Below are 13,166 nucleotides of genomic sequence, written 5' to 3'. Positions count from 1 at the left end.
TTTATTACCCTTTAAAATGAGTCTGTGACATTGAAAATACCAATTTTCCCACTTTGATGCGTGCTCACTCATCCATAAATAAGCAAATCAATTTCATATTTGCACAGAATTCTGCCCATAGGTTGATAAACATTACTGCCAAACGAGATTGCTAAAGACAGCCTTGAAAAAAAGTTCCACCATATTGAATAAGGGGTTACGTATGCTTAAACATATGCACCCATAATGTACACAAGTCTATGAGAGAGGAAGTCAAAATTTTAACAAATATGAAATGAGGGTTTGTTTCATGGACGGTTTTTGTTACTTCTGCCAACAGTTATTTCATGAAACTTCGCACATGGCTTCAGAGTAACACTATCCAAAAGGTGCGCACACCAAAATAACCATTCGATACGCTACAGAGTGGGGCCAAGGCCTTGAATTTTCTTCGCATATTGTGTGCTCACTGATGCATTAAACATCGGGATTTTCATAAAAATCAAATCAAATGAACTGTGCAAGGAGTTTTGTGACAGATATCCGTAGTTACAAATTGCATTTTTTCCAATAACGTAAAAAAGAGCTAATCACATTCCACATGTTCATTCAAGCGTAAATGTTTAATTAAACGCCTTTGAATCATTGAAGCATGTTAATTGGTCATGAACATAACGAAAAAGTTGAGACAAGATCATTTTCAGTTACCAAAATGAAGCAATACTTGCCTACGATATTTGGAAATCGCATTTTTTGTTTCCAATAAATGTTCATTGAACCGTGAAACGATGAATATTGTTGAAGATAGTCTTCCCCAAAATAACTGTCATCATATTTTAGTATTTTTATTGATAGAAATGTGTAAAAATCCATTTATAGCAAATTTTTACTGAGTTTATTCAACCGTGAAATTTAGCTAAAAAAGTTGTATCGTTATTTAGAAAGTACCTTTTACAAGCCTTCTGACTATTTTTCATGATGAGAATGCGCAATTAGTTCCAATAGAATTGAATCAAAGTCATGATATTTTGCTTGTGACTTTTGAAAAGTGACATTTTTGCCTTCTGACGGTGCTCACTGAAGCATGACGTAAGATACGTCCACAACATTTACTCAGAGGGTAGCTTATAAAATTACCTACACGCTCATGTAAAAATATACCAAAAACTCGCATTGGTTCGGAAATTATTGATGTTTGTTTAGGGGGGACTTTTTGTTGTGTATATATGTAAACCACTATCTTTTATATGATGAATTGAATTATGAATTAATTGCCAGTATAAAAACATAAAAAACACAGAATATGGTGTTGATTTTCTGGCTGTAAAATTGGTTAAACAATAAAAAAGTTACTTGGGCACGTATAGGTGCCAATTTCACGAGAGGGCTAAGGGCACGCATAGCTGCCAATGACTCTTAAAGAGTTAATTTGATTATATCAAAATCTTCAATTCATCCTATTAGACAATTCTACATGTTGTGCCCTATTCGGTTTCATGGACCAAATTCGCCCTGTTTAATGGCTAGGCCGCTACACTAGAGTATCTAAAGATGTATGCCGGACTCTAAACATGACAGCAAAAAAATATACCTCCGTGGTTATACTGTTGCTATCAGGGGTAGCGGAATTGCGGATGGGGTCAGCTGAACGGAGGGGGATCATATATAATATCAAAATCAGATGTTATTTTCTTACGTTTTTGTACTCATTTAATAAAAAGTGGAGGGGGCTGAAACCCACAGCCCCGCCCCTGTAAAGGGACCCATGTACATGCACTAAGAGCCGCTCTATGCCCTGAGAGATGTAATTCGATGAATGGCCTGACTTTGCCTTCCACGACTTCATAGAGGATTTACTCAAGTATATCTTCAAGGGTATCACGTTCGATCAATATTAACTTTGCATATTTTTGTTTTCATAATTCATCCAATTAATGTCCTAAACGAATGTGGGAGGTTGTCCTGCGCCCAGTTGCATAAAGGTTTATACCATTATGGTGATTTTGCCATCCAATGGTAACTCTTATGGAATCCTAGATTTTGATTGGTTGATGATAAGTTTTATCATCTTACTTACCTTTGGATTTTTTTTTTTCATTTTTCATTTCATTTATTTTCCACAAATCAATCAAAATACAAAGAAAAATATACAACTCATTCCGAAATAGTATGCATAATTACAATACAAAAGCAGATTCTAAGTGGATGGACCTAAAGTAAAGCAAAAGCTTGTTGTGGATAGGCCCTTAACAAATAATCTATGTGTAATCATTGATAGCTACAAATAATTATAGAAAAAATAGAGCTGAGCTCGGAGAAAGTTACAGAAACTGGACAAGGACGAAAACAGAGAACGTTACAAAGAACAGGGGCACACAGGTTACTAGACAAGACAAGGAGGACAAAACAAGACATAAAAGAAAGAAAGAAGGAAAGAAGACCCGTCTATTATATTGCTGTTCATTATTGCGTCGTTAAAGCATGACGTAAAATATTTTGACAGAATTGATCGTATGCCAGTGGAATAGTAGACGGGTCCTTTGTAAGGGTATCTGCAGCTGTAAATAGGATAGCAAGGTTACCATCATATTTATTTTTCTATAACGGGGTCCTGATAAGAAATACAAATACAGAGTAACCAGGCTCGGAGATTTTTATTTCATTGCGATTTATTTCCATTTATTTACATAAGTTATTTTTTTTTTCTGCATGCATTGCATTTTCCCACACTTTGGGGTATTGACATGTACATTTGACGAGCAATGAAAACGCCCCTTTTTATGATTATTGAATCAAACAGTTAAAGGAGAATGAAACCTTTATATAACATAGATTGAGTGAAATCAGAAAAATCAAAGAAACAGATCAACGAGAGTTTGAGAAATATCAGACAAATAATGAGAAAGTTATGAGCAATTGAATATTGCGATCACTAATGCTATGGAGATCCTCCCAATGGCAATGCGATAAACATGTGTGATGTCACCTGCGAACAAATCTATCCGTAGAACATGTGTTCTTTCTATAGGAGGACATGTAATACAGATTTTCAAAGAATACATCATGGATAAATAGTTTGTATCACCGTAAGAAAAAACAAAAAGAGGCATTTTTTGAGGTATTTGAAGGGCTCACTTGCAAAAGGGTTAGGACCATTTTTCATCAAATTTGATTTTTATGTCTCAATGTACAGACTTTTAAAAGCTCTATGAGATGATACGAAAGAAAAGTTAAAATTCTTATTAAAAGTGAATTGAAATTTCAAATAAAATCCCTTTTTTTCAAAAGGGGTTAGGCCTATTTCAGTTTAGTTGCAAAAGGGGTTAGGTCCACACAATTTTTTTGGAAAAGAATATGATAAAAAATATGAAGACAGGTAGAATTCTTTCATAACAAATTTTATGTTATTATGGTAAGGTATCATGAAAATTTAGTTTCGCATAAGAATATTGCAATATGGGAGAATAAAAAAAATATTTTCTCTGAGTGGACGTAACCCCTTTTGCAAACAAATTCTTCTGTAGAGCTCATTTGTCAAAAGGGGTAAGGTCCATTGTTCATATTTTTTTATTGTTTTTTCTGTCTAAATACCTCTAAATTTTAAGTCGCTCTAATGAAAACAAAGAAAATTATAAGTTTTCATGAAAACGTGAATAAAAGTGGCAAAGAAATATCCCTTTTTTAAAAATAAAATAGAGTGTATTCATTTCAGTTTACTTGGAAAAGGGGTTAGGTCCACAATGATGATTTTCAAAACAATATATAGAAAAAAATTGAAGGCAGGTAGTATTCTTTTATACCCAATTTTATGTGAACATTATAGAGTAGTACATCATGACAATTTAGTCTCTCATAAGAATATTGCGGTAAGTGAGAATAAAAAACATGTTTTTTCTCGGAATGGTCCAAAGTGGACCTAACCCCTTTTGCAACTAAACTATTTATTTTATAGTCCATTAAAGGGAAAGTTGTTCACATGTGACATCCCACATCCTTCACATCCTTGTCGAATTGCCAATGGGAGGATCTCCATAGCATGAGCGATTGCAATATTCAAATGTTAATAACTTTTTTCATTATTTGTCTGATTTTTCCTATTCTTTGATTTTTCTGTTTCGACATAAGCCTTCTTGTTCCAAATGTTCCTTCCCTTTAAACAGCAATGTTTGGAACTGGCCGGTATTTTGAAAATTATGTGTCATATCAGAAATTTGCAATCGTAAAAGGTATTAAGTGGGGATATTCAACAATGAATTCAAAATTCCTCTTTGGAACGGTATATTTGTATTTTTGTTCTTCCCGTATTGTATTCCTAAATTATGCTGTTGCTTGTCACGCAGAAATTATAGATGGGAATGTGTATTCATAAGTAGTCATATCCCATTTTATTTGTTCAACCAGAAGCCAATTTTATGTCTCCCTGATGTAGATATATAAGTCTTGCAGCGTATCAATGGCAGATTAAATAATATAAATATATTATCATAGGGATGGCGACCCATGGCCAAACGACCGATGATCTTCTCTCCAAGTTGGCTGAAGACATCGAGACAGATGAGCAGATGGAGGGCTTAGGACGATCGCTTGGATTCAAACATGCAGCTATAAGAAGATACACAGAGACCAACAGACTAGAAGGACGGGTCACGTGCAAGGGAACACGTGATATGCTGTTTGACTGGAGACAGACCGTGGAGCCTGCCGACCAGCATCCCAGGCTGAAACAAGCTCTCATTGATGCTCATCTAGTCATGCTTGCTGAAACCCATCTTGAGGGGGCTTCAAGCACTCGAGGTAGGCCTACGGATCTATCATTGAAAATGTTTCCATACCTCCCTTTTATCGACACAACTTCCGATATCCAATTGGTATCATCTGATTGAATAAGGTATATCTAGGACTTGTAGTAAGAGGCAAATCAGAGGTTAATAGGGAGTTTTCGAATGTCTTCCACTTAGACGTAGTACTCGTTGATCAGAAGTAAACTCACCGCAATGACCACTCATGTTCCTCCACTGGTGGAATACGATTGGATGTTTATAGAATGAATTGCATTAGTAATCTATCAAGAGGGGAGGAATCGTGAATAACATGAAAATAATATGAAATGATTTGGGGACTTCATTACAACGTGCAGCACCAGAACGAGTGAATTGCATGACACATACCCATCTCTTTATTTAGTCCTTTTTATTACCCTTTCTTTTTTCTTCGTTTCCAATTTTCGAAATAACTACTTGAACAATGATGTGACGTATCTAATATTCTAATACTTATTTGCCTTATTTTCAAAGTGTACGCTTTTATGATTTTTATCCTCATTGTCAGGATCAAACCTGGGTTTGTGCTTACCTAAAGATTTGGTCACCAATCATCCCAAATCACATTAACAACCTCACATACCCCAAGCATCTTTTTTTAGAGTGAAGAGAGCTATGATGTAGTCAAAGAACACATAAGTATTTGCACTGCACAAAAATCATTCCGGTTTAAAATTGTTTACTACAACTATATCATTTCGCTCCAATGCCATTCATTTCCATGGAAATTTCAACAATAAATGTAACATGAGTTCACAAATAAATGATATTGACTTTCAAAAGATTTTTTTTTAAATAAAAACTTTGATTTCATCATTTCAGAATTTCTGTTTTGGGTAAAAATACATCAGTAAAAATGGGAAAAGTAATAATTTGTCCCGACAATATTAAAGCTTTATTGAATAAAAGGACTTCCCTGATTAATAATGGATGCAGTCCATAAGATGTCGATGAAAAATGGTGACAAGTTGACTGAGATAGCAGTTATCTGATGACCTTGAATACCGATGACGTGTGTCGAGGGTTATCGGAGATCCACGAAGACTGTCGAAGAATATCGCGTGACCGAATTCTAGGCGCTTTTGACCTGTCGCATGACGTCGAGAAGAACTTAAGCTGAACTCAGGGTTGAATAACAAGATAAGTCATCATGGACCAGGGCTGACGAAATCTGAAGGCTTCTATGGATGTAGCCCCAGAATAAAATGGCTGTCCATGGGTAACAGCTCCCAGACGAAAGGACCCTTGAAAATTGATTTAATTCCCATTATAAAAAATGCAAATTCTAATTTTAAACATGTCAATGATTACTTTTATAAATCATTTGATAAATACATGTCTTTCTTATTGTTTAATAAGCAATGACAGAGTATCTGGATAGTATTAATTCACCAGCGTAGATATATCAATCCTAGAAAAATTGACATAAATTCACTCCTGAAAAATGCTGAAATATAAACATTCCATCACTACAATACATTTGTGATAGTCATTTGAAGCCAGAAATTATTAAAATATCATGCCTATCAAAGTTACCGAAAACTGGCTTCTGATTGATATATTATTACAACAAAATCTGGATTAGAAATTCAAACCAAAATTACCTCTTAGAGTAAAGACTCTAATATATCTCCTTTAAGCTGAAATATACTAATAAAATACAAAATAGACTCACCACCATTGTAGGAAAACTCCAAAATTAATTAAAACTGATGGTCGTAACTTCCTTGCTCCTCAGAACACAACCTCTCTCAAAGAGTAACAAAATGAAAGTGATCCAACTCTCTGTGCACAGCAATGAGGTGCACTGTACAAGCAATAGACCTCGGGCAGGTTTTGGAATGCTAATATTCAACCTGTTACTAGAACCTGGAACCTACAACAAAATAACCTGCAAGAATACTTGAGCCCTTCCTATTTAAAGTAGCTAAATACATTATGTATTTATTACACAACTCAATAAATAATACCGCCATCACAAGGCCAAATGACTAATTTATCATTACCTTTTGAATTTAGACTTACTTTTTTTAAATACAACTTTCAGGATAATACCATTTATCGATTTCTCCTGTTAACATTTTCTGTGTTAAATAAACAAATTTTAGAATTTGGCTTGAGTGCAAAAATCAAAATTGCTTTGGACACTCATAAGAAAAAAAAATAGTGTCATTAAGGTCATTGAAGCACATTTTTACAACTCCTTACTCTAAGCCATATCATTTCATTCTATCCTAAAATCTTACATCCTAATCCTATCCTACACCTATCCACCGAGTCATGTCATTGACTTATATATATATATATCAGTCAGGGAAACTCCCGGTTTTCCGAGATCGTTTGAAATGTCCCTTTTTCGAGATAGTTGCGTTCACCGAAGCGTGAATCACCGCTGAAAACCTTCGCCCTGTGTAGTCTTTCTCGGCTGTTTTCAGACCCTTATGTATGTGTGCGAAACACTCGGTAATTTCAAAACGTGCCAAATACAGATCTGTTCGTCGTAAAACATGCAATCATTGGCTGGTTGACGAAGCGGAAAAAAAGTATACTGTATGCACCTTCAAAACAAACATACTGCAAAATATTGGGGCTAGTGGTCACCAAATAAAGTGCATTATAAAAGTCTGCCTATCAGCTCACATCCATGTCCAAACTTCCCCCAAACGTCCAGCCCAGATGAGTTAAAAGCAATATCATGATGTCATGCCATGTCGTTATGATCTTGACCATTCTCCATTCGACATGATCCATGCTAGCAGTGAACAGGTGTGAGATCAATGGTTTATGATCATTATCGAAAACTGCATGTCCATTTTCCATTTAGCCCATGATAGCACTAACTGCCGGAGAGCTGGTTAGAGCACAGAGCTATACCATGGGAACGAATATATTTTCCAAGTCTTTCTTATCAGATATTATGTAATGCCGTACCCAAAATAACTTTCAGCATGATCATGGAAGGTCCATGGTAGTACCATAGCTCTATGCACACTTTGTACACGCAGTACACACACCACACGTTCTGCTACAGCATACAGCGGAGTATCTCGGCACAAAGGCTGAACGCAGAGACTAAAAATTACGTCCTTTTACGAGAACTTTTACTTGCATTTTTCCATCATAAATGTGTCCCTCTTTTCAATAGCATCGAAGCACCACGGTGGCGAATTCTCTTTTTTTCGAATATAGATGAGAAATTTAGTTTTCTTTAACATATTTGAAAATAAAAATCCGCCACCGTGGTGCTTTTTTATATGAATTTTTTAGTGAGGGTATGTCAGAAACCCCATTCATTTTTTACAGGAGAACTATTCGGTGAGATCCTAAAAGATTACGTCATGCGACCACAAATCCCTGTTATTCGAGATTCTGACGCTCTCGCAAAAGCGGGAGTTTCATTGACTGTATATTGAGCGAGTTTACAACACTTGACAAATAATGGTTCAGAATTATTTAACCCTAAAATAATGTTTTTTTTTTAAATTAAATGTAATGATTATGAGTAATATGAAAGATAAACTCCATATTTTTTCTGAAACTTTTCTGGTGGAATAATTGCATGAACATGAACACAATTGTGGCCATTCAATGTAGTAATGCATATTCAAGAGTAACTAATATTTTCCGCATTTTCCTGATATTACCATTACTCCATGTACCTAATATTAATGGGCTCCGCGTGGGTTGGAGGTCTCGTCTCCATGTGGGTCCTATCTGGGCCCCGTGTGGGTTCAAGTATATGTTTTTATTTGGGTTCCATGTGGGCCAATATGGACCCAGATATCTTAGACTGGATGCGTTTCAACATTACCCATCACCCCTTGTAAACCTGTTGTAACTCTGTAAAATGTCGGTTTCATGAGGGCGATAGCAGCATTTTTTCAATTCAATTCAATTCATTTTCATCTATTTCACTTCCATCAAACAAAAACAAATTGTATACCATATATAAACATACGAATTTAATAGAAGATTTCGCTGGGACTGTTGTAAGATTATTATTACTCAAGTTTACAAATTTATAACCAATGGAAACCAGTTAACCTTATACCCATATCCCCTTTCATCACCATGTTGTGACTCGGTATTAAAAATGTCGGTTTCATGAGGGTGATAACAGCATTTTTTAATAGAAGATTTCGCTGGGATTGCTGTAAGATTATTTTTTACTCAAAATTACAAGTTTATAACCAATGGAAGCTAGTTAACATTACCCATATCGCCTTTCATCACCATGTTGTAACTCGGTAAAATGTCGGTTTCATAGGGGCAGGCCCAAAGCAGTATTTTTTTTAATTTGGTTGGGATACTGTTATTACTAAAGTTTGCAGTGTTATAACCAGTCAAAGCATTCAACATTACGCTTATTACCCATCATTACCCTGTTGTAATTAGGTAACTGTCGGTTTTATCAGGGTGATAACAGTAGCAGCTAGCAACAGGAATTATAATTTCGGTATTAGTGATAACGGTAATATTTGGTGTTACTCAAATTTCCAGGTCATATTACAGTTAATATCCGGTAAAATTTATAATCGGTAAAAAATTGCCAGTGGGTATAAATTTAGTTATGTCCATTGCAGCCAAGCTCCGACATTACAGATGTACTTACCTGACGTGTTTTGTTTATTAACATATCGCGTTACTTTGTATTTTCCTACAGATATATTCGGCAAGAAGATCTCGGAATCATTGACTGTGGGACAATGTCGAGAGAAGTTGAGACACAGGTACCTGACTAAACTTTGCAAAATTCAACTGAAGCCCTGGGATAATTCAGATTACGCTGAGCTCAAAGATTTGCATACGGTTGTAACAATGATGAAGAAAGACTCGAGTGGAAGAGATTCCAAAAAGAAAGTAGAATTGGAGGGCTCTGTTGATAAGATATTTTCTACCAAAGTAAACGGGAAGCTCCCATCTCGAATCTTTATTTCAGCTCCAGCTGGAGTAGGGAAGACAACAGCTGTTGCAAAGATAGCGTATGACTGGGCCCAAGAAGAAAAGGAATCGGCATTGGAACACTTGCCACTTCTTTTTGTTGTTAAATTTCGTAACACAAGCCACAAGACATCGATCGGAGAAGCAATCATATCTCAGCTTTTAAGCGATGTTGATGATCTCACACCAGAGGGAATTGAGAGTTTCATCCGTAGAAATCAAGACATCTGTCACATCATACTAGACGGACTGGATGAATATGCTGGCATTACTTCATCGAGCAACATTGTCAGTGTCATTCGATGTGAGGAGTTTCCACAAAGTCGGGTCCTTGTAACAACTCGCCCTCATCTAGAAGGATACTTCAATCAAGATGACCTTCCAAGGGTATACACAAAAATGTGGATCGAAGGATTTTCGATGGGGAGTTCCATAGAATACATTGACAGATTCTTCACACTGTCTTCGAATGACGAAAAGGGGAGAAAGCTGAAAAAATACCTCAACGACCAACCACTCATCGATGAACTTGTCAAAACACCCCTCTTTTGTCTAATGATCTGTCACCTGTGGAGTGAAGATCAACTAGGTAGTCATGTCAGTACCCAAACAGATTTGTTTGACAGCGTGAATAAATTTCTAATGCACCATGCAAATGCTCGCTCAGGGTTAACATTCACTAACAAAAACTTAGAAGGAATAGTTAACGAAATTGGGAGAGTTGCGCTCTACGGTCTACTCGATGATGCAAAAAAACTAATCTTCACGCCCCAAGATTTCCGTAGAGTTCCTCGTATCCTTGATAAGGCATGCAATCTTGGAATAGTTTCCAAGACGACAGTGCCAATCACAAACCTTCCTCAGTCCGACGAGACCACTTCCACTCAAATTGAATTTTATCACAAATTAGCACAAGAACATTCGGCGGGCAAATTCATATCTAGTGAAACATGGCGCATACTATTCCGGTTAAGAGTATCTAAGTTGGACCGAATATTGCGAAAGATAAATTCAAACATCGGAGACTATGAGCAACTCATCCGGTTTGCTGCTGGCACAGACAGGCATCTAGGAATACGAATAATGGAGGCACTCCTTGCAAACGAGAAGTTGGAAGAGAACGAACGGTACCGCATTCTACTTGACTGTTCGTCAGAGTCTACAGACAGTGGAGGGGACATGTCTTCGTTGGTTCAAAGATGCGTCACTGCACAGAGTATAATTCTGAAGTCACCAACTATCTACACTGTCGTTGGGCTGCAAAATCTTCCCAAGCGACTCCAACGTGAGGTATATTAAGACCAATATACATTCCTCTTTTCAACAAAGATAACAATTTTAAGATCATTTAATTTCACATTTTCTTACTTTGTATGTGTTGCCTTCTTCCTTAATATTACCATGTTCATCAACGTGTGTTTTCCTCTCCCTCTCCCCTGACACTAGGTAAGAACAATGAGGTTCATGGAGTCTGTGCTTACGACTGATGTGACAAGACGAATGTGGTCCTGTCTCACATTATTCCCCAGTTTAAATACCATCAACATCACAGACTCTTCTCTAAGTTTCCCATCATCTCTTCCCAGGCTCTCGTCGTTTACTCATTTGTCAGGCGAGAGAATGACGCCTAGCTCTTACAAAAGCGTACTCTCGTCTCTACCTAATGCAAGGGAACTTAATGTATCAATCGCAATCGAAGATACGAGCAACACTTTTGAAATAACAAGCGATGCCAAGCGAATGAAAAAAATTGTATATCGTCAACACGATATGAACACGATCAATGTGACACTTCTACCATGCGTGTCACAGTCATTGGGGGAAGTCAATTTGGGATTGAAATCTGGAGGGCTTGCCCTTCTATTTGGGGAACAATCTCGGAATCAGCACCTACTATCTGTTTCTGGTGATATGGGCAGATACGGAGAAATCCTGGTTGACCTGTTTGTCAAGACAACACAACTTACCTACTTGAATTCTCCGTAAGTATTTTTTTCTCTCATTAACAAAACCAGATCACCTTTCTATTCTCGCCTACCCCTTTCCTGATCTACATTAATTGTCCAATTCAGATCTTAGTTTACTCCATGCGTGAGATGTAGCCAAAGAGATTGAGAGAAAGCTTATGTGGGTGTCTTGGACTCTCTTTTGCTTTGTTCAGTATTCCTTTTCGTTTGTTTTTTAACAGATATAGATATTGTCTTTGATAAAGTCGTTGTTTTATCCTTCAGATATAATTATAAAGGCTAACATGCAAAAGGGTTTAAATCCATTTTTATCATTTGGCATTTTCTTGCATGTTTTGATGGACATCTACCAGGTTCATCAAACTGATTATAATCCAACTCCCAAAATTTTCAAATTTCAAAATTATTAAAAAGGGACGTGAAATATACGTTTTCATGCAAAAGTGATACAATCTCCCTTTGCCCAATCTTCATAAAACGCTTCCTTTTCTTATTTCACCTAAATCAATGTTTCCTTTCAGAAAGCACTTCCTTTGCTTAAAATCATGATTATACGTTTCAAAAATGCCAGATAAAAAGGTCCTTCAGACTGTTCTTATTTTATATGAATTTGTATATAATTTTGGATTTAGTCCCTTTGCATTAAAAGTCTAGAGTAGTAATGGATCTCTAAAACATGTAAAAGGTTTGATATTAATATGATAATCCCTCTCTCTTCCCCTACCCTTCATATTGCCAGTTAAGATATTGAGAAAGGTTTACTGGTCTGTTATAAGATACATGTAAAGGTTTGCCTGACATAGCAACAACTTGAAATCAGTTTTTATTCAAAATGGACTAAACCCATAAAGTGGAACGCCTCTGGCAGTCTCGTCTGCATTACGCAATTCGATATAACAGCAGTGCCGCCTTTGAAAACAGTTAATGAATTATTATTTACAGAGGAAAAAAAAACTAATAAGATAATAAAATATTATATCCATTTACCCAAAATGACCTTTGACCATGATCATGTAACCTAAAACATGTGAAAAAATTCAAACTTGATTACCCTTATGTTTTTAATGAGCAAGATCAATTAACTTTCTACGTTATGATGCAAATTCAACACATATTCCCAACACGACCAGACTTCATTAACCTTTAAATGACCTTTGATCTTAGCCAAGTTCCTGAAACGCACACAGGGTATTCAGGGATACATTGCTGCTCTTTTGTCCAAGTTTCATGAACTAGATCCATAAACTTATAAGGTTATGATGACTTTACCTAAAAAACACATGACCAAAGTTTGTTGACCCCAATTGACCTTTTACCTTAATTATGTGACTTGAATCTCGCACGGGATTTTCAGTGATACACCTTTAACCTTATGTCTAAGTTTTATGAACTAGGTCTATATACTTTTGTAGTTATGACAACATTTCAAAAACTTAACCTTGGTTAAGATTTCAATATT

At 36.2% G+C, this 13,166-nt stretch overlaps 1 protein-coding gene across 1 annotated transcript; it reads left to right on the top strand.

The window, feature by feature from the left end:
• Window positions 1-4,469: 4,469 nt before the first annotated feature.
• LOC121417734 lies at window positions 4,470-11,726 on the top strand. The gene is made up of 3 exons (XM_041611467.1): window positions 4,470-4,773; window positions 9,463-11,030; window positions 11,187-11,726. The coding sequence occupies exons 1-3, from the start codon at window positions 4,470-4,472 to the stop codon at window positions 11,724-11,726; spliced, it is 2,412 nt and encodes an 803-aa protein (XP_041467401.1).
• Window positions 11,727-13,166: the final 1,440 nt, after the last annotated feature.

Source organism: Lytechinus variegatus, chromosome 6 (genome assembly GCF_018143015.1).
Source record: "Lytechinus variegatus isolate NC3 chromosome 6, Lvar_3.0, whole genome shotgun sequence".
NCBI lineage: Eukaryota > Metazoa > Echinodermata > Echinoidea > Temnopleuroida > Toxopneustidae > Lytechinus > Lytechinus variegatus.
The sequence above is the reverse complement of the archived record's forward strand: the minus strand, read 5'-3'. Positions and strand labels throughout refer to the sequence as shown.